At 38.0% G+C, this 23,168-nt stretch overlaps 1 protein-coding gene across 1 annotated transcript in view; it reads left to right on the forward strand.

The window, feature by feature from the left end:
* Nucleotides 1–13,292, forward strand: part of UGCG (UDP-glucose ceramide glucosyltransferase) — a 34,110-nt gene extending 20,818 nt beyond the window's left edge. The window contains exons 2-9 of the mRNA XM_005493385.4: nt 1,676–1,817; nt 5,253–5,355; nt 6,272–6,373; nt 6,755–6,867; nt 8,752–8,930; nt 9,384–9,470; nt 9,891–10,080; nt 10,844–13,292. Coding sequence (XP_005493442.1) covers nt 1,676–1,817; nt 5,253–5,355; nt 6,272–6,373; nt 6,755–6,867; nt 8,752–8,930; nt 9,384–9,470; nt 9,891–10,080; nt 10,844–11,014 — 1,087 coding nt within the window. The 3' untranslated portion in view covers nt 11,015–13,292. The remainder of the gene's footprint in view (nt 1–1,675; nt 1,818–5,252; nt 5,356–6,271; nt 6,374–6,754; nt 6,868–8,751; nt 8,931–9,383; nt 9,471–9,890; nt 10,081–10,843) is intronic.
* The last annotated feature ends 9,876 nt before the right edge of the window (nt 13,293–23,168 follow it).

Raw genomic sequence — 23,168 nt, forward strand, 5'->3', positions numbered from 1 at the left:
GAAGCTCTGTTCAGGGTGTGGCGTCTTCTCTGCAGTATTTGTAACAGAGTTTCACTGTATAGTTGAAAGGCCCTCATGAAGATATTTAAGCCTTAAGTTAAAACATTCAGTCTCCAATATCCATCAGTCTTTTGGATTTAAATTTTGTGTTTATTTACCCAGGAGTGTAGGATTAAACATTCATTTTAGTCACTTTGTGATGTTATTGCCAGCACATTTTATATATTCATTGTGGCAGTTAGGGACATGGTTTATCTGTTGTCCTGGTAGTGCTGGGTTAACAGTGTGACTTGATGATCTTAAATGTCTTTTTCAAAACCTAAACGATTGTAATTCATTGCTGAAATACCAGAAAATATTTGAAATTGTGTGTAAAAGTTTATCCATGGTTCTGACCTAGCCTGGTGTCAGGATTTTTATGCTACAGTGAATTGATCCTTAATCTTTTCTTGAAGTTGTTAACAAACTGACCAGTAGGATCAACTGTTACCACTGTTTCAGTTTGCTCTGAATTTTGCATAACTTGATGCAGGAAAAAGCACCTGAGCCTTTCACTTGTTTTTCATTATTATTTTGTTATAATACTATGTTATAAATGACAATATTATATTGGCTTTTGCATTTATATATTAGCTTTTGCATGTTGTTATTAATCAGAACTATTTTGATATGGTACAATATATACTTACTTTTAACTGCTTTTGGCATAGTATAATCTCTCAGTTTGTGTAGGCACCATATAGCTTCTTTAAATAGTAGTGTTGTGTGTGTGTATATGTATATATATATATATACGTATATAAAATTTCTTAGACCATAGCGTGCTAGAGGCTGTGGGATGTTGAAGTGCTTTTTCATGTAACTAACTCAGCAAATGGTGTAAAATAATAAATTTCCCACATTCAGGGCTTATCTTATCTGAAAGACAACGTAACTCAGGCAAAAGCCAGAACGCTGAGAAAAGAGAATTTATTGACCCTGGTTATCAGGGAATAAAACCACAAGAAGAAATAAAATATATTGATCTAATCAACAGGATGGTACACAGACAAGTCAAAGGTTAAAAACTGAGCAGGAAAATCCCTGAAACATCTAAAATCACAAGAATGTTTGAATAATGAATGAAACTCATGAATATGTATGTAATGTAACAGGATATAGAGAACATTGTTTTACACTAACTGGTGTGTTTTCTGGCCCATCACCAAAAACACCCCAGCTCTGGTTATTTGTACTTTTTTTTTTTTTTTTTTTATCCTGTATTAAACTCTTAAAAATTCTCAAGTGTGAACTTTGTTTTTCACATACTGTGACTTTTAATGCTGTGAAGGAAGGCATCTCATCTCTGCTACAGTTTGAAAAAAGGTCGTATTCCTTTTGGTCAAAATGCTTTGTGTAAAATGCATTAATCTGAATTACCTATTAAGTTAAATAAAGCTGAATGTAAACTACATGTCATGGTAAGGTTTTTTTAGGTGTTGGCTTTTGACATCAGCTGTTGACATCAACTTTGACATCAACTACTAGATAGAAAAACAGCTGTTTTTTCAACAGCTAGATTTAATTCTTTTTGCAGCAATTTTAACTCCATAGCTTTCTTCGTTCTGACTGTATTTTGAATGGCATTCTCTAGCATATTTTCTTAAATGGTGTTATGTGCTGTTTCTCATTACAGACGCCTCCATCTCAATAAGAAAGCCACAGACAAACAGCCATATAGCAAGCTTCCTGGTGTTTCACTTCTAAAGCCGTTAAAAGGTGTAGATCCTAACCTGATCAACAACCTAGAAACCTTCTTTGAGCTGGATTATCCTAAAGTATGTATATTATTTCATGTAATTTTTTTTCTTCCTATGTCTCAAAAAGTCACATGACGAACTTGGATGGTATGCTGCTTGGTTGTCTTGGATTGTTCTTCCTTCTGTAGAAAATGTATCATTACATATTTTACACTTTGCAAACAAAACTTACAACTTTTTAAAAAGCTGTCTATTGAGGACCATGTCCAAGGCTTAAAGGTGAAACATACTCTACACTCCACTAGGATTTGCCTAATCAATATTGCTGTATTGTGGAGTTTATAGATTTAAGTGCTTCATACTGCTGCAAGAGCTTACTTGAGAGGCAGGAAATTCTCCTCAGTTGACTACTTCTCTGTAAGAGATCCTCCAATAGAGAGCACTTTAACTGGTAACCTGAAACTTTTTGGTGGTTCTTACTGATGGCTCATCTAATGAAGAGTTGCTCAGTGATGAGATTGTGTACCTCACCATTTGCTGGTAGGTAGGGTAGTCTCTAAGCCATGTGTTAGTGTTGAGAAGCAGATAGTTCAGAAAAGCTCACATTTGCTGTTAACACTGTTTGAATGTGTAATACAAGCAATAAGCAATGTAATTGATAAGTGTGTCAGATGCTCTCCTTGCTCTAAAGAGCTTAAAAGAGTAAATGTTTGCTCTATCATTCAATATTTGAAGTATGCTCCTGTGGATAGGAAAAAGTACATTTTTTACTGAATTTGTGTCTGCTGAATTCTGAAATTTGAAATTTAGCTTTAACGTAAAAGCTGCTTTTTCTCAGTTCTTCTCAAAACATTCAGTTTGCATCTGACACTGCTTCTCCAATTGTAGAAGGTCAAATGTTTGTGTGAGCTGTACAGTCAGTGTTTGTGTATACCTAAGTAGGCAGGGTAGAACAAATAAAAATCTCTAGCACTTGGAACTAATCAGAAATTGGAAGTTTTTTCTGTAATGAAGCTTTGAGCTTTTTGAAGAGCTTCAGACATGAACATACAAATTCTTTCAGCTCAACAAAGTGCAATAAAGTGTAGCACATTTGAAAGCCATACTTAAGGCAAGCTGCATATGCCAATATTGCAAACAGTGCAAAGAATCCTCAGCGATATCATAAGCTGTTATATGACCTATAATGAGCATCCAAACATCATGCAGGTGAAACATTTATTTAAAAATAAAACTTGTTTAATAATTAAAAAAAAATGTTGGATTTTGCTTTACAAAAGGTAGTCTTGGTCCTTAGTTCTGAAAGCATATGGATAATTACTTGAAAATGTTGCTACTTCACACAAATCTGAGTTTCAGATAACAGTAGATAATCATGTTTTTTCCAAGGAGAGTGAAAATGCAAGTGTGAATGCTTCAGTTTGCTGCAGCACGGATTGGACAGTATGAGCAAGGTCCCCAAACTGTCTGAAAAAACTTTTTGTAGTTACTGTCCCGAACTACTTTAAGAGATGACTACAGGAATTAGAGCACCAGTATTGCCTGGTATTCAAAGTTCAGCTGTGCAGTGAAAAATCATTATGGAAGATTAATCTGAAACTTTTTCCGGTGAAGCTGAATTCAACCTGCGGTGATAATTATTCTTTTGTGATACTCTGTGTGAAATACTCTTCTCTTGAATGGAATCCAGTTATGCTGTCTCAAAACTGCAGGACTTAAACATAATATTTTTATAAGTGAAGAGTTCTTACCTACTGTGCATATTGTAATTGTGCAAAAGTTTCTCTATTCATGTTAAATTCAAATGAACCTGATGGTAATGCTTGTGTCAATAAGTTTTTTTTTTTTTCACTTTGCTACTGCATACAAAGGCCATTTGTTTTGAATTTTTCTTTTCTCAAGTATTGGAGTCTGAAATATCTGGCTTACTTCTGGTTGAATTTCTTGGAGAATATGGACATAGAAGTGTCATGGCTGCCATGGATTGAAGATTGATTACATAATGACTTGGAAAACCAATTTTATTGTACGAATTAATTTTAATGTGCAGTAAAAATATCATTTCTTCAGTTATTTATTTCTATGGTGTTCATGCTGTCAAGATTCTGTTGTGATGAGAGGACCTGTCTGCTTAATGAGACAACTCTTAAAATCCATTCTCCATGCTGTAAGATGGTAGAAGTCAAACTCTGCATGCTCCTTAGCCAAGTTGACTTTAAGTTTGCATTCTGAGAGGTACAGATGTTTGCCTGATAGTTTGTAGTGCTAGAACAAATTTTAAATCCCATTTAAATGATTTTAAATTTCCTCCATATTCTGAATGGAGTTAGAGTAGATCAGGCTTTTGTCTAAAACAATACCATTTATTAATTTGAAGTATATATATTTAACTTAATATCTTCCATTGTATTTAATACCCCCTAATACCTCTTACTGAACAAGAACATCAAAAATTGTCATCATAGAGCCAATAGGAAGCTTTCAAAATTCATTTTTTGCTTAAGTAGTTTAGTGAAAAGAAAGTTTTGTGAAATGATAAAATAGTCTAAGGGAGAATAAGAACTGTTTTGATTGCTAGTTGGGATCCTTTTTTACAGCAACTGCTGCAAATGTCCAAGAAAATTGGTTCTTGTTGGATTGAATTTTTCAGTCTTTGTCAAAATGGCTTTTGGGTATCTTGATCAGAAATTGGCATTTTTTGTATTTTATTCTATTTATTGGAGCTTTAATAGCTCTAATTTTAACAAGGTAAAAAAAAAAAAAAGTTGTATCAGGTAAGAATTTGCTTCATTGCCAAGGCAGAAGTACCTTTATCAAAGCTGCCTCAATGTTGAATGATTTATTTCTTTGCCCACTATCACTAGCTTGTATATGCATGTAGTATCTACAGCTTTCCCTTAACACTTGTTTTTTCAACCATTACTCTATGAATAAGAAAATACATGTATGTTACATATACATATTCCTGAGCTTTGCTATACAACTAAGTATACATATGTACATATACTGGTCCCTGTGGATTGTCTTCCAACTCTGTTCTGCATATATATCCATAAAGTAAAGGAATGGAAGATATAGTTTAGAGGTATACAGTCATAGTGTGTCATAACCTCATTTTTAATATTTTAGGTGCTGTCATTTCATTGAATATAATATTTAAGATTTCATATGTGAGCAAAAATGGAAGTGGAAACAAAAATTTTACCTTGTATAGCAAAACATCTTATTTTATGACTAATTGAATGAAACTCTTCAATAACAGAAGAAGTAATGTTCATCAGTAAAAGAGCTCATTGAGACACACTTATAGTTGTTTTTTCAGACATACTTGGCTGTGCATTAAAAAACTAGACTCATTTAGCTGTAAAACAACCCCTCTGTTTTTAATTCTGTAACAGCACTCTTTATTTTTTTAGCTTACTACACTCTTAAGCTTTATTTCATAGACCGTATGGATATTAGCTGTATGTCTGTAAATATATATGTGAGTGTATACATTTTTGTTTTTACTAGTATGAAGTACTACTCTGTGTACAAGATCATGATGATCCAGCTATTGATGTGTGCAAAAAGCTCCTTGGCAAATACCCAAATGTTGATGCTAGACTGTTTATAGGTAAGCAGTGCAACTTGAAGGTGGGACTCTGACTTGTAACATGATAGGTCTTCATCTCCATATGGAGTACTCTGCATGGAGTTGTAGACTCCATATGTATATGGACTTAAATAAATAGTTGTCTTGTTCAGCCCATGTTGCTTCTGTAGCTTAATCACCATTTTGCAGTAAAAAGTAAGTTTGTAGTCAGTCTGTGACAAAAGTCCAAGAAAACTTAAGAAGGAATGGTTTGGGTAACCCCCTGCAATTTTCTCCTAATTCCAAAACAACAGTTTAAATCCTGTCTTTGCACTGAACTAAATGTGCAGGAAGTGACTCAGAGTTGTGGCTGTATTTGAGCTTGAGGTCCTGCAGCAATCCTTTTTAATCTGCTTAGGCTGTGTGGCTCTTTCTTCACTTTGTATTTGAATTAGCGGAGAAAAGGGGTATTAGAACAAGGTAGTAAAATGTAATTCTTTTTTTTAATCTGATGTGAATTAAACTTTACCATATCTGTCAGCTGTATGTGAAGGAGTGTGTCTCACTTTATTCTGCTCCTTTTTAATTTTTCTGCTGAAGTTACTATAGAATACAATCTTCATAATCATAGTCTCAAAGAATAAGAAATGAATAATGTTTACCTTACAAGAATGTAGTAATAAGCTTTATAGTTCTACTGCTGTTTTAATTACATTAATCTTGCTACACTGCCATTTTAAGGAAGCATTTGAATATTTTTTCTTTTTATTCTTCCAAGTATAAAATATAGAAGTGAAGATATACGTAAAATATAGACATTTTGTATAAAAGTGGACTTTAAGAATTGGTGGGTAAATATTTACTCTACTTCAGTTCATATATTTAAATATTTTGGATATTGAGTCTCAATTCTAAAAACTCCCCATACATTAATTTTTATGATGTTTGTATTTTTTAGGTGGCAAGAAGGTTGGCATCAACCCCAAGATTAATAACTTAATGCCTGGCTATGAAGTTGCCAAATATGATCTCATATGGATTTGTGATAGTGGAATCAGAGGTAGGTGTGTATATGCTAACTGTTAAACTGTGCTTATTCGCCATAAGCAAGCAGATTTTGGAGACTAATTTAACTGAGATTATAAGTGGAAATTAAAGTTAAAAGTCTGGAAAGAAATGTTTTTGTGAAATAAAAGATTAGCCTCTAGTTAGAGGAGAAAATACCTTTAAAACTACAATTCGGACTGTTTCCATTTTATTTGTTGTTGATCATAATTGTTAATTACTAATTATTTTTGTGAAACCATTTTTATAATATAGGACTCATCAAAGCACATGTACTCTTGATGCTGGTAATAAAATGAGAATCAGTGTCTTGCTGCAGTAGTCTGCTAATGACAGAGTTGCTCCATCAAGTGTCATTTTTTCCTTTGTCACTTAGTAACACCAGACACGCTGACAGATATGGCCAATCAAATGACTGAAAAAGTGGGCTTGGTCCATGGGCTCCCCTATGTTGCAGACAGACAGGGGTTTGCTGCTACCCTTGAACAGGTGAGTGCAGTGTTGTGGGGGGAATCTTGTTTTATTCTTTTTTGCTTACAAAACCTTGCTGCGTGAAAGCTGTAATGTGCCTCTTGTACTTTGTGAGTGACGAAATGGTTATTTTCTATCACATTCCAACTCAGGGTAACTAGGGCAATTTCTAAGTGCTTCAAAATTCCTCTGTGGTGCTCTGTCTGTTGATTCAATATTTAGGTTTACAATAAGAGCAGTAAAGATTACAAGATACACATTTTGGAGTTTATATTTAAATTTATTAAAAAACTGAAGAATTGAACTTGATGAATGCTTTCTAGTGCTTAGTCAGAAAGGACTAATTAATTTTATTTGGATATCTGAAAAAGCACACAAAAATGGCCATGACAAGTCTAAGGGAAGTCTAGCTCACACAGTATCTTACTTCCAGCAGGATTTACAAGCAGTGTCTTTATGGAAAGTAGAATAAAAGCAAGGCTTATATCCTATTTTCCTGTAATACTGCCTCAATGTTCTGTAATTTTCAGCTGAGAGACTACCTGAGCAGGAGTCAGACTTGTATGTTTACTAATCCTTAATATAAAAGCATTTTAGTAAGAACAGATTTCTTAAATGAACTTTTCCATTATTTTTTTGAGTCCATATGAATTTTTAATATGTAATTTTCTATACCAGGAAGTTGCATAGACCTATTTGTTACAGGATGTATATCTGTTTATTCTGACCCTTGTTCTGTAGTGCTATTTCATGTCTCATAATAATTGTATTGTGAAAGAGAAAGTGAAAGTTTGATTCGTATCCATCATCTTCATATTACTCATTCTGTTCTATTCTTCCATGTCCTCTTTCTCAGTAAGTTCTCTTTGGTAGAATGAAGAGTTTGAGTTTGCTTTTTTGTTCCTTGTGTCTCAAGGCATGTAATCTAATAAATTTTTATTTGGAGCTGGCCTGTATAAAGCATTTTGGCCCAAAGCTAACTGGTAGGGGGGTGGAAAAGAGAAATGTGAGAGATGAAAGTGGTGAAATTCAGTACTCTATCATTGCTCTAAGTGAGAGATGGTTTTTGCTGATTTTTTTCTTCCTTTTTTCTTTTTTTTTAAATGGTACAAAGTCTGAATTTTTTCTTACGAGAGAAAAGCAGAGGTCTGTAGCACAAATTTCCTAGTACTGCTACTTGTTAAAGCAAGAATTACAACTCCTGCTCCTGTATTCCTGGAAGAGCTTTTTGCCTGCTGATCCAGGGTACTGCAAGATGAGCACACCTTTTCTTGAATGAGTTACTTTACCAGTGTGAAGGCAGTCTACACTAAGTAATAATGAGAGGCACTAGCACTCATTCCCTCTGTTTTGTAGGTCATTCCTAGTCTTCAGGTACTGAATCTTGTAAGAAGTTTTTCTCACAGTCTGAATTTTTTCTGCATTGTTTTTGTTTGCAAGTGTGCTAAATAAACAAATTTCCCATGCTTCCATAGAATCATATAGTAAGTTTCTACGAACATGTATGCAGGAATGCAGTTAATTTTCACCTGTCTGTCAGTTATCACCACATAATACATTAATCTTAGTGATTAGTCGGTTACTTAATGGATTTTTAATACATATATTCCCTGAGAAAAACTTCAGTAAGTTAGAAATTAAATGCAAAATGAAGTGCAGTAGTTTGTCATGAGAATTTAAAACCTGCTTATAGATTTGCAAAAATACAGCCAATATCACCAATAGATTTCTCAGATCTGGGGATACACTAGGTTTTCTAAAATGGTACTAAAGGTCTTTCCAAATACACCATTGTAATTGGCCACACCTAGTGTATTTTACCCTCCTTATGTTTCCAGAGGAAAAAGTTGTCATTGTAATACTTAAATACAGAGTTTTAAATGCCTTTTGTTCTTTTCACAGGTCTATTTTGGTACTTCACATCCAAGGTCATATATTTCAGCCAACTTAACTGGCTTTAAGTGTGTAACAGGAATGTCATGCTTGATGAGGAAGGATGTTTTGGACCAGGCTGGAGGACTGATAGCTTTTGCACAGTATATTGCTGAAGATTACTTTATGGCCAAAGCGATAGCTGACCGGTAAGATGACTCTGAAATAAGCTTATTGCTTTAGGTGTAGTTTAAATCTTTCTTTTTGTTTGCTTTTTGGGTTTTTTTTAAACACACAGCACATACTGTAAGTATTGATGTTCATATCAGCTTCACATATGTATAGCAAGCATATTAATGACATGTGCTTTGTCCTGTCAGTGTAAGGCTTTTAGCAATAATTAAGCCATATCATTGTCAATTCCTTTCGAATAAAGTTTCAGAACTTGGTTTAAGTTCTGAGTTTAAGTTCTTGGTTTAAGTTGTTTTTTTTTTTTTTTTCCAAAGAAGAGTATATGGTTTTGGTTTTTTTTGTCTACACCCATTGTAATAATAGGGCACACATGCCAAAGAAACTTCTCAAGCCTAATAAAATTGTGGCTTTTATCTAGTTGGTTTTTGCATCTATTTACACATTTTTATTATAACAAATTCCTTTTTCAGGGGCTGGAAATTTGCAATGGCCACGCAAGTTGCAATGCAAAACTCTGGTTCATATTCTATTTCTCAGTTTCAGTCCAGAATGATCAGGTAAGATTTTGATCTTTATTTCCTCTCCCACCCATCCCTGCTCCCTTCTTTTGGTGGGGACAGCCTCATGAGAGGAAATACGTTTTCCAAGGGAATTTGATCTAATGCCCAGTGTGCTAAGGTTCAGTGCACAGCTTGATGCATGCTTCTTCATTGGTGCTGGGGGAGAGGTGCTGACTTTCCACAGAGGAATGACTGTTACAAGTATTAAGAAAAATTAACACACCCTTGTCCTTAGTACCTTTTAAATGCTATCCATAGCATCTTTTAAAAGGAGGTTTTTTGCAGTATTTTATTTGGAGGTGTTAATTAAATCAGACTAGTATTTTAGAAAATACCGTGATGGCCTATTTGGTGAGGCAGGGGAGGAGGAGTTAATGAATAATGCAAAGTCAAAACTGATTTGTTTTTCTTTTCTAGGTGGGCCAAACTACGAATTAATATGTTGCCTGCCACAATAATTTGTGAGCCAATCTCAGAGTGCTTTGTTGCCAGTTTAGTTATTGGATGGGCAGCTCATCATGTGTTTAGATGGGATATAATGGTATTTTTCATGTGTCACTGCTTGGCATGGTTTATATTTGACTACATTCAACTAAAAGGTGTTCAGGTATGTAATTTTTTTTTTCCAGGAGGTTACTAAAATTACTTATTGCCATTAATTTCAGCAAAAAGCTAAGCTTAATTACAACCATAAATAACTCTATTGACATGCAGGAAATAGCAGATCTAATCCTGTTACTTCTCAGTCTTCTAGCTTCAGTTACAGTATCATAAAAAGGAGGAAGTAGTTTTAATTTTTGTATTCTACAAAATACAATGTTGTAATTTTGTATTCTACAAAATTCTGCTCTTTCCTCTGACTAGGCTCTGAAAGTTTGTGTCCCCTTAATTAATATTCATGTTCCAAATCTGCTCCACAAGGGCATGTGCAGAAATTTTAAGCTCTTTTGACAGTACAAGACCAGAAGCTTTGTGGGATTTAATTTTTTTGGGGGAGAGGAGGTATTATTTTACTTTATTTTAGTTGTCACTTTATCTTATATTTGTTGAGGTGTATGTCTACTCATACACACACATTTTTCAATTCATTTTGTTAATAATGGATAAGGAGAAAGGCCTTATAAAACTTTTAACATAGAAAGATGCCACAAATGTGAACAGCATTTGTTATTCTAATGCTACAGAAAATATTTAATATGGGTAATTGTATCTTGAACAAGAAAATATTCTTGGGTTTTAATGAAGGATGCTATTGATACATAAATCTGCCTAGTAAGCTTTATAAAACATTATTAAAAGGTTTTAAGTTACTTTAAAATTTCACTTGAATTATCAGTATGATTAAATACCTTTCTTTTTATTGTTTCTAGGGTGGTGCTCTGTGTTTTTCAAAACTTGATTATGCAGTAGCTTGGTTCATCAGAGAATCCATGACAATTTATATTTTCCTATCTGCTTTGTGGGACCCCACCATTAGCTGGAGGACAGGGCGCTACAGGTTACGTTGTGGAGGCACTGCAGAAGAAATTATTGATGTATAGCCACACATTTGTAGCTGTGAATGTCAAAAAGTGAAGGGGGAAAGAAAAGTATTATAAGTTGTTTATATACTTCCAAGAAGATCTACCTTCAGTAGTTTTATTACTTGTATGTTTGGTATCTGTTCTTCAATTTATTTTTGCATGGCACTTGCATCTGTGAAAATACATCTGTAGTCTTGGCCAAATGGTACCTTCCTTCTATGTAGAAATAAAAATAGGGAGAATTGGTCCTGACATCTGCTTTCTATTTAAATGCTCTGCAGTAGACTTTTTTTAAAAAAATATCCTCTGGGATATGAACAGCTTCTTACTCCTTGGTGTGCTAGGCTAGCAAAACTGGGGTTCACATAGCTATTTTCCAGCTGGATTGCACAAGACTGTACCTAGTAAAATCACAGAGATACAGCTGATTTTTGTTTTATCCCACTAAATTGAGCTAGTAATGGGACCTTAGGAAAGAAGCTCTGAAATGTTTTATGCCTACCTCTTATAGTTGCTGCAGAACAATATGAATAGAAAGACTAAACTGCTTTGCAAAAACAAACTAAAGCAAATCTGTAGTCTTGTGTTTATATGTATATAGGGAATATTTTAATCATTGCAGTAACCAAAAGTGGACTGAGTTGGATAAGAATGAGTTGGAAGGATTTACTGGTCAAGCATGTATTATGGGCATCTTTTGGCCAAGTCTGATCTGGTTCTGTCTCTTGAACCTTGTTAAGCACTGTGCTGTAACTAGCCAAGGTGATCCCCTCAGTACTTCCATCCTTTTTTAAGGGGTGTTTGTTTTTCTGTGTGAGTGAATGCTTTCATGGTGGGGGGAGGGTGTTGGGGGTGTGTGTGGTACATAGTAGGGAGCAGAAATACATTTCAGAAACATTTCACACATGAGCTATTTTCTTACACAATGTCTTAAGAATGTAATTTCATGATGCAGGTATTTAATATCTTTGTAAAGTGAACATACATACCTATACTAGTCATAATTAAGTATTCAATTGCAGTAGATATTGTGAATATATTAAAGGGCCAGGTGAGTTTGCTGTTACTGATTAAAACTGTAGTCTTAATTTAGATATCAAACTAAGTTTACTCTTGGCTGTTTGCCTGTTAGTCTAGCCTTTAAATTGGACTTCTGTATTCCAGTGGTATGACTAAAAGGACTAGATTATAATGCATGCCATGGTTTTCCTCTCTCTGTTCCCTGTAACTTGGTTTTCAACCTCATTGTGATATTTCCTAATTTGTGGTGAACTGGACTTGTTTTCTTTGAACATTTTTTATTTAAAAAAAAAAAACATAGCAAAGCTAGAGAAGACTGTTGCATAAGCCTTTTGTTTTCATAATTGCATTTATGCTGCTTTACTTTCCTTCATATGGAATAGCATATTGTCACCATGAAAGTGAACTGCTAATTACAAGGTTATATCAACAAAGCAGCTAAAAGTTGGATTATTATTAGTTGGATGATGTGTAGCATATTAGCAATAATCACATGTATTTATAAAAAATGGACTTTTAACCTTACTGAGCCAATCCCTTACTCATCATATGCTACACAAGTGTAATGTGTAGGTATTTGTTGTAAAACATACTCTGGGCCAAGATGCTTCATCCGCATTAATAACTCTTTGCCTTATGGTAACATGGAACTTTTTTAATGGGCATTTCTGTATGAACAAAGGCTTGTGATGCATGCTTCATACTTTTCATGTGAATCAGGAAGAAGCATTATTCCTGAGGAGAGATTTACACTGAAACCCAGTCTAGTTGTGACCCACAAAAACATTCTTTTTTTAATATTGTTTTTGACATAGTTGAATTTCACTGACAATGTTTGTATCTTCATTTGTTTCATGAAGTTTGATGCCATTCATTGCACTGCTGAAGTGAAGCTTAGCTTGCTACTTGCTTTATGCTGATTTCTATGCAGGCAATGGAACAGAACCAAAAAAAAAGGCTGAACAGACTTCCGTTTAAAAAACTAGGTGGGGATAATTGTTTAACAGGTGCTTTGGTATTTGTAAAGCCATCTTTGGCTGTGAAAAATAAAGCTTCACTTAAGCAAATGGTTTCATTTGGGTGTTGTTTGGTTGATGATGAAATGGAAACCAACAGTGTCAAATGTTGTAGACAATGCTGCAACAGAACTTTTAAAAGTTATCAACAGCTTATGTAAAAGTTATGTTGATTTACAGCTGTGTAGAATACACTTTGTTTATTTAAAATAATTGTATTGTTTTTCCTTTATTTAAAAATAAATTTTGAATACAATCTATATGGAGTACTTTTTTTCCTTTCTTCCATGTTGTAATGTGACAGATTTAAGTATTTATGGCAGTTTTGTTAGATTATATTTCTAATTAATCTTCACAGCAGTAAAGGGGTGTGCCTTTAAAGTCTTTTTACAACTACACCATCTCTTTTGGATTTTATATTGGATTGAAATTAACTCAAATGTGCTGAACTGATTTTGAGTTGTTCTTAATTTTTTAGAGTAGCTTCAGTGTACAAAAATTTTGCAAGTGAACAGCATAGTTCCATATCTATTCTAACTAGCTTAGATTCAGATTTTAGAGGTGATAGCTGTTGCCACAGAACATGTTGACATTGAGAAATAATGTTGATCCTTTGTTTTCAGGTACACTAACTCGGAAGCACTCTGAACTTGCTCTGCCATCTAATTTGGTTTTTTTTGTCTCTTCCCTACCATTTATGAACATCATGTGAAACTTAGTAAGAGTCTGTGTTTATGGAAGGGTTGTTGGAATCCTGCATGCATGGTGTAAACAAACACTGCTGGAATCACTTGAAAACTATTTATAGAAACTTAAATGTTCCCGAGTGTATTTTGTGCTCAGTACATTTGCAGCCACAAAGCACAATACTTAAATCCTCTTCCCTCAGTGATTTCATTACTGTCATGCCTACTGTTAAAATAATGTTGTTGTTTTCTGTACTTTCAGTTGAAGTCTTTCTCCCTTGAATTCCTTTTGCCACTCTCCTGTTTCCTGCTGAATGCTGGCTACCTACATTTCCTCTCAAGTCTGTTTTGACAGCTGGAAAAGCTTGTCTCTAACCACCTGTTTTCACAAATCACTTCTGGAAGCTGTTTCACTCATCTTAAAAGCTTTTAATCCTCACACCTAATTTCTGGTCATCTAAATTTAGGGTGGGTTTGAGCTCCAGCTTTTCTTGAATTCAACTGGTTTCCCAACAGCACTGATACTGATGATAGCTGTTGAGGCTGAGGAAGGCTAAAATTTAATATAGCAATAGATACACTTTTAATAGCGTTTTAATAGTTATACAAAAAGATTTCTGCTTTTATAGTGTCTATGCTTGCATAAATAACACTTAGAAGAGAGGAATGGCACTGTATAGAATAGCAATAATTTCAAATTTAGTCCATTTTTTGGGTCTGAGAATGTTAGTTTTGAACTAATGATCAGATTATTCTGAATAGTTTACTACTTGGATATTCAGAGTGAATGCACAGGTTTACATAAGGATTTTTCTTATCTCCTAAACTAAAATCTGTGTCAAAGGTGGTACTTAGTGTTATAATGCAGTTATCTGGGCAGATGAGAATTTCCCTCCTCAAAGTCATCTCTGCTTTTATGTTGGTTTTGGAGACTATATGAAAGATTCTTATGTTAGTGTTGTAAAAATGCACTGTAATTGAAATCAGGGTCCTGGGATGTGCTTTAACAAAAAAAAAAAATCATTAAAAAAACCCAACCAAAAACACAACAGACAAACAAGAAGCTTCCACAAATAAAACCAAACCTAAAACCACCACAACCAAGGAAACCACCAACCACAGAGCCAAACCCTGCTGACTTTGTGCATCCTGTTGATTCTGAGCCTTTAGAGTTGGACTGCTTAAAAGATTGTTAGCTGTGCTGCACTGCACAAACCAATTTCAATTGCCAGCTATCGCACAATTGAGAATAAATGATAATTCTTATGGTTAAATGCACCACATTCTGCTTTTGTTTATTTGGCAGGTCCCTAAATGTTTCTTTGTAGCAGTTTCTAAGGACAGGTGCCCGTGTTTTCAATTTTAAGTCTTACCTGTCATCCATGTCCAGTTTTCCTTACAAATCCAGCATTAAGTGCAGCATACCAACCACTCCTGTGGATCCTAAGGCTTTGCTGATGTTCAGCTATAACCTTGCAAGGTTGTGACCAGTGGGCTTCCTTTTCAATGGCAGTTCTAGGTTAGTGTCCTGTAAAAGTTCTAACTATGCTGAAGCCCTGCAGGGTCTACCTGAAAGGATAAGTGTCTAACAACCCTTTTAAGTGGAAGATGTGTGTGCTGCCCATCTTTACGCTTAGCCGAGGTTAAAATAACTAGCCAGCGTAATCCTGTAACCTAAGAGACTGCAAAAAGCAAAGTATTTTCAATGCTTTCCAACACAGCATTTGGAATGCTTTATTTCTTGAATTCTCATCAGATCAAGAGTGAACTTCTGCTTATGTGTGGTTTGTGCTTCTGGGGAGAATTTTTTTTTTTTTTTTTATGAGCTGAATCAGATCTAATGATTTTTCCCTTATTGTTGGTGTGACTGCAGAGGCTCAATTAGGAAATGCAGACCAGGGAGCCCTGCACTAGAAGTTTATGGATTGCTGCTTCTTTCTGTCTCATCCCTCCACACATTCCCCCAACAGTTTTTTTCCCAGTTTCAGACAGGAAGGAGGGGCCTCAGCCAAAAGCCCAAGTGCCAGCTGGAATTAACAGCCATATTATATGTAGCCAGTTTGTGGGTGAATGGGAGAGGTCAGGCTCATATCCCTGTGCAGGAAGCCAGTAAATTCACAGGGAGCACAAAGCAGGAGCTGTCAAAAAAATCTCTTCACTGGGCTTTGACATGAAGTGAGTTATTATTCTTGACTTTGTCTTTGCATCCTCTGGGCCTGTGTTAAACTTAGATCTGCTCACAGGGTGGAAGTGAGCTCAAGCCAATTTAAAGCTCTGCTAGCCCTCCCCCTGCCTTTACTGTATGATGAAGTGCTTTTCTTCTTTCAAGCCTTGCCTGATGCCTGGAAGAGTGTATTTCTATATGTTGAATGGTAACTTATTTTTGGTGGCAATAACTTCACCTTTTCTGTGATACAGAACGCTGGAAGAGGTGATAAGACAAACACAGGCCTGTAAATTACATATGTAAAATGCAGTAAGACATTCAAAAGTGACTCCCTAACCCTATAGAAATGAGAAAATAGAAACTATGAAGCCTTTGGGGGAATCTGTACATACAATTTTTGTTTTTCTATTGCATGTATACACACTACATACATAAAGGTATAGGTGCATGTATTTTTATGTATGAACTTTATATATAGATATATATGTACTAATGCCAAAATAAAACCTTGTAAGAAGTCTTGAATTTGACAAACGTATTCTTTCTGTAACTGGACCATGCAGGTAAATTAATGATTCGCTCGTATAAAAGGCCAGCAACACAAAGTTAAATAAATCATGAGCCACTGGGTCTAATATCCAGTTCCATTTCATGTCTCAGTAAGCAGACAGAGGAAAGCTCAAAACCTGTAATTGTCTTCCTGGACTTTTTACTTATAAGCCTGAACAATGTTTTATCCATCTAGACTTTGATATCTTCCTCTAAGAATTCAGAAACTCTGCTTCCTTAGCTGGCAGCCCCCCAAATCTGAGCAAGGCAAGACCCATATTTTTGTCACTTGCCTCCTTTCTGTTCAGTTTTATTGGCTTCTGTTCCTCCCTTTTGGGGCAGCTATTGTTCCTGAGGGTCTTTATAAAAAGAGTTTTCCCAAGGAGGGAAACGTGGGAAGGAGAAATAACAGCAATGAGAGGTGGAACTGGTGAATGCAGTGTTAAATTTGTTTGTGACTAATGCTCCAGAATGAAGTATGGGCGAATCTGGCCACATTTAGAACATACTAGGTAACAAGGAAGAATAAAAGAGGTGAAACTTTAGAAAGATTCTTTAAATTTTAAGAGTTCTTGCTCAGAGAGAGGCTGGAAACCTCTGAAACATTCCTGAAGGCTAGATATCTAGAATAAGTCTCTTTCCATGAATTTTATGGGGCTTTCAGTGTGATCTGTTTAAGGCTAATGTTGTATGGCTTGAAAAGGAGGAAAGCATTTCAGCAGGGATTGCAGTTCATTCTGCAAGACAGGGCAACTTAGACCTGTTGTCTCTGGATTACAAACCTCTCAAAGGCTGCTTTATTTTGGCTTCCCATGTCTTGAGACATTCAGCTTGCCCTCCTGCAGATGATTTGCAGGGAGGATGGGAACAACTTGTCACTGTTGGGCCATTGGCTGAGCAGGGAGGGAGCTCCAGCTGGAGCAGGCAGGTTTGGACTTTCCCCATGTTTGGGTGTCGCAATCTTTGCTGCAGTGTTGTTATGGCCTCTCTGCTGGGGCTCTTCTCCTTTCTCTGCAGCACAGTCCTTCCTTTCTTCTCAGGGGCTCCTCCTGGGCTCTCGACCCACCCCTATTTATCTCAGTTACCTTCACGAGCCACAGCTGCTGCCCAACTAAGGACCCTGCAGCTGCAGCTCGTTTGGAGCAACTCAGAACCATACAGGTCTTACAATACAACATGTATTCAGGCCCCCACATTTCCCCCCTTTTCTTTTAACAATTATACGATTACAATACACATACAGTTCCAGCTCTCAGGCTGTCACAGCTCTCGGCTGTCTTATCTTCTATCATAGTCCCAGCTCTCTGGCTGATACTCCAAAGTCCCAGCTCTCAGGCTGATATTCCAAAGTCCCAGCTCTCAGGCTGCCACAGCTCTCGGCTGTCCGGGGGATTCCATACCTTCTCTCTCTCGATGTTTGGCTGCATGTTCGTCTTCACACGGGGTCACCAGTTGTCGCAATCTTTGCTGCAGTCCCAGCTCTCAGGCTCTTCTCCTTTCTCTGCAGCACAGTCCTGTCTCTCTTCTCAGGGGCTCCTCCTGGGCTCTTGACCCACCCCTATTTATCTCAGTTGCCTTCACGAGCTACAGCTACTGCCCAACTAAGGACCCTGCAGCTGCAGCTCATTTAGAGTAACTTGGAACCACATAGGTCTTACAATACAACATATATTCAGGCCCCCACATTTGGGAATATCTGCAGCCACTGACTTTATTTGAGATGAAAATGTTAACTCCATGGTGTGGTGTGACTGTACCATGAAGGGTCTCTGCTGATGCTGTGGGACTGGGGTGTCCAAAAGCAGACTGCCTGTCTAGTAGGGAGAAGGCAGATGTTGGAAGGAGTGTAGCTTTGTGAGTACTACACTGGTGGTGGTATGAACTAGGACCCCTCTTACTAGAGCTTAAAATCTCTATTTAAGCTGAATGTTCAGGCAATGTGGTTCAGGCATCCTCCCGCAGTGATAAACGCACTGGTGAAGGTGAAGCGTGTCTAGTCTATGTGCAGACTGACACAAACAATGATCTCATCAGTGCGTCAGCAGCACGCTAGCTCTGCTGGGACACAACAGTCACATTTGGCATTCATATTTTTGTGTGTGTACATAAAAACAGTCTTTCTGCAGCCAGAATATAACTGCATAATATTTTCGTGCTTTGCCTGTCAAACAGATTGCTTTTGTATGCAACAGGTGATGACTAAAGAGATTATTTCATTTAGTTTAAAAACATAGCTGAAACGAACATCAGAAGTAAAATTTGGCATTTCCAGCTCTCTGTCCAATGATTAAAAGAGAATCTGGTGCAGTTTTGCCTCAGGCAGAATGTTACTGTCAGTGAACAGTGGAGTCATTCTTTATGAACAAATAAAGTCATAAACCAAGTCTGTGCAGCAGGAAGGACTGCACTTGTCTGTACAGACTGTCTCAAGGCTGGTTTTCGTGGCGTCACAGCAAAGTAGCCAGCTTTACTTTCCTTGACTTAGGCCAGGAAGCCATGTACTCCATTGGGTTTTCAATGTCAAAATGCTACAAGTATCCAGAGGAAATTGCCCTTCAAGTCCTTCAAATGGGTGGTGATAGCAGATTTGCAGGATCACAGAAGCCAGGATTCTAGTCACAAAATTATGCTGTTTTGCATTGCATGAGTAAGGTAGCATTTCCTGCTGTTGTTTCAAGCCTAAACACAGATTATATCCTAAGGAAAGTATCTTAGGGAATAAAGGAGTCCTTTTTACTAAAGATTGTTTCCTCCTCCAAAATCCAGTAGAATTCCCTCTAAAAAACTCCATGGACTTTGTCTGATTTATAACTCCCAACATCGTGGGGTCTTTTTCCCCTTGTAGGCTGTGAAATGTTTTGAGTTTCTCAGTCCCCAGGAAGCTGATATTGTCATAAATAGGCCAGACACAGTTTTCTTCAGTTTTCTAAGTGGGAGATGGCAAGTGTCTGAAGGGACAGAAGCTCTACCATTTCAGTGCTCTGCTGCCTTCATCTGGTTTGCACTGCAGCCACTTCTGATCTCCGCTGCACCTGTGGGAGCCATTTGCTCCCACTGCAATACTGCAATCAGTGGATAAATCTGTTTCCTCCTGTCAAGGGAATTTTACCATCTCCTTCCTGCTGCTAGCAAAGTGTGAAAATCAGAGAGCACTAAAGGGCATACTGAGTTCCAGGCTGGAGAGCCTTGTCTCCATGTACAACAGTGTGCAGATGCTGTAAGTCTGATACACTGATGCTTGGCAGTTGGTTTTTGGGAACTGGTTCCTGCCAAGGTGGTAATAAAAGGAGGGGGGAAATGGTATTTGCTTAGCATTTATTTAGAGAAAAAGACATTGTTTGAAAAGTCTTGCTGTAGTATTCCCATAAAAAAAACCAGTCCTTGCTACACGTCTCCTAAGCCTTGTTTCCAGTTTCTGGGATGTTCTCCATACTTAGCTGAAACCTGTTGTTTTGTAGGGAGAAAGGTGCATCACTACCCACTTGAGTTTGATCAGATCAACACAAATGTCCATTTTCCTTTATATGCCCAGCTGATAGATCCTTAAGGATTTTTTCCCTGTATGATATGTTTAAGTCCTTTTGTGATGAGCTCACTTTGTTTAGTTACTATCTCTGTGTCCTCTAGAAGTACTCTACAGATATCCACAAGTGCGCAGGCAACAAATCAGAAGAAAACTCTAAGAAAACTTCATGTGACAAAGAAATTTCTGCCTCCAGCCAGAGGGTGTCTGTGTTACCACAAGGATCTCCTCAGTAAAAATGGGTATTGGATTTTCAGTAGAAGATGGGTAATCACTGCTGCTTCAAACAGCACCAAACAGCCCACCAAAAGCCTTCTTGCAGCACAGGAACTTCTTGCCCCCTGATCCATTCAAGACTGGATGTGTGAGCTGGTTGCTTAGGACTGGGTCCCGGTGGATTTTGAGCATGCAGACAAAAACTCTCTGGCCATACTGTGCATTCACTCTCACAGCAAAAGTGTTTCAGAAAGTACAAAAGCAATATCCTGTGTTTCAGTTTGGGCCCACTGTCTCTAATCCTGGCACTGTGCACCACTGAAAAAAGTCTGTCTCCTTCTCCTTCACCCTCATCAGGTACTTGTACATGCAGATAAAATGCTCTTGAGCTTTCTCTTCTCCACACTGAGCAGTCCTAGCTCTCTCAGCTTCTCCTCATTTGTCAGATTCTTCACCTCCTTCATTGTGCTTGTGGCATTCCCATGTTCTTGCTTGAGTTGCGACCTCACCAGTGCCAAGTATTGGGAAGGATCCCACTCCTCAACCAGCTCTCATCGCTCCTTTCTGTGCACCCCCAGACACCATTTGCCTTCTCTGTGGAAAGGGCACGCTGCTGGCTAGAGTTCAGCTTGGTGTCCAGCAGACCTTCATTTCCTTTTCTGCCAAGCTGCTTTCCAGACTGTCAGCCCCCAGGCTCTGGCTGCTCCCTTCTGGGTTCAGGATTTTAAACTCCTCCTTGCTGAACTTCATGATGTTCCTGTTGGGCCATTTCTCCAGCCAGACCAGGTCCATCTAGATGACAGCATGACCTCCTGGCTGTCACATGTACATCAACATGATGTGAAAAGGGAGCATGAATCTGAAGTTATTTTACTTCAGTATAAATATGGAAAAAAAATCTATTAGTCTAAACCAAAAGCAAAATATATCCTTCTTGGTCTGAAACAGAAACAATGCAAATGGATTACTGATGGTAATCACTGGCTGTAACTACTGGCTGCATCACTAATTCCTGAAATAACTGAGTGAAAAAGATAATAAATGGGTTTTGTTAATCCTTGATATATCCAAGCAGAGACTCTGAGTTATGAGTCATCTTGTCTGGGTGAGGGAATCGACATCTTGTCCTTCACAATAACAATTCCTCTTTGCCTCCAGTCTCTTGGCTAGGTTTCCCCTTCACCTGGCCAATGTTTCCAGGGCCAGCATCTTACTTCCAGGTTTCCTATTGCTGTTTTCTCTCTCTCTAGGTTTGCTCTCTCTGCTTTTCCTTCCTATTTCTTCTCTCCCAGCCAAGTACAGGCACAGGTTGCCACTCCCTCTCCAACCACATATCCATGGGATTGGGGTGCCTGTCCTCATCTCTGGGCCTCTCTTGTGCTTATGTGCCGAAGATCAGTTATACGATCACTTTGAAAAAGTGATGAAGCCAAGTTGGAGGACAAAACAAAGGATTGTCTTCTGTGTTGTGTTTTTGCCTGGCTATCCGGAAACCCAGAGAGATGGTGCAAGGAGACACAGTGTGTCCAGCGTCTGTGTCCCTGAGAAGTGCAGCTCTCCTGGCTTAGACAAACAAACAAGCTGTCTGGCCAGTGGCCATGGGTGCTTGAGCTTGACAAGTCACTGCAAATTGTAAGCCTTGAAGCACATCCTCCACGGCAGAAATATGAGCCTCTGCCACTGTCCAGGCACAGGTACATTGGGCACATGTACATTTGGGGACAGGTACATTGGTACATTGTTACATTGTACGCAGGTATATTGGGTACAGGTATATTTGGGCACAGGTACACTGGGCACAGGTACATTGGGCACAGGTATATTTGGGCACAGGTACATTTGGGCACAGGTACATTGGGCACAGGTACATTGGGCACAGGTACATTTGGGCACAGGTACATTGGGCACGGGTACATTTGGGCACAGGTACATTGGGCACAGGTACATTGGCACAGGTACACGGCACAGGTACATTTGAACACAGGTACATTGGGCACGGGTACACTGGGCACAGGTACATTGGGCACAGTTATATTTGGGCACAGGTACACTGGGCACAGGTACATTGGGCACAGGTATATTTGGGCATAGGTACATTGGGCACAGGTACATTGGCACAGGTATACTGGGCACAGGTACATTTGAACACAGGTATATTTGGGCACAGGTACACTGGGCACAGGTACATTGGGCACAGGTACATTGGGCACAGGTACATTGGCACAGGTACACTGGGCACAGGTACATTTGAACACAGGTATATTTGGGCACAGGTACACTGGGAACAGGTATATTTGGGCACAGGTACACGGCACAGGTACATTGGGCACAGGTATATTTGGGCACAGGTACATTTGGGCACAGGTACACTGGGCACAGGTACATTGGGCACGGGTACATTGGGCACAGGTACACGGCACAGGTACATTGGGCACAGGTACATTGGGCACAGGTATATTGGGCACAGGTACATTTGGGCACAGGTACATTGGGCACAGGTATATTTGGGCACAGGTACATTTGGGCACAGGTACATTGGGCACAGGTACATTGGCACAGGTACACTGGGCAAAGGTACATTTGAACACAGGTATATTTGGGCACAGGTACACTGGGCACAGGCTGAAGAGACCAGATATTACCGAATGCCACTCCATTGTGCTGGCTGTAGGGATAAATAAACCCTCGGCAAGTTCATTTCAGCAAACTAAATCCAGTTGCAAATGAAGGGAAGGAGTCAGGTTTGGGAATTTTGGGGTTGATTTTTCTGTTTGACTATTTGTTTGTTGCTTTAAAGTTGGAAGGCCTCAGTGGAGGGTCTCGTGGCTGGCAGAGGGAAGCAACTGCAGTGATCAACACTAGCATAAGCTGCAGCAGGCTCACAGCCTCAGACAGAAATGCCTTTAATGGCTTAGCACAGATTTCAGTGCACATGCTGGGCTTTGCGTGTTGGGTTAAGTGATTTAGATTTTATGACTGGCCATTAAAGCAGCAG

The sequence above is a fragment of the Zonotrichia albicollis genome, chromosome Z, assembly GCF_047830755.1.
Source record: "Zonotrichia albicollis isolate bZonAlb1 chromosome Z, bZonAlb1.hap1, whole genome shotgun sequence".
Taxonomy (NCBI): Eukaryota; Metazoa; Chordata; class Aves; order Passeriformes; family Passerellidae; genus Zonotrichia; species Zonotrichia albicollis.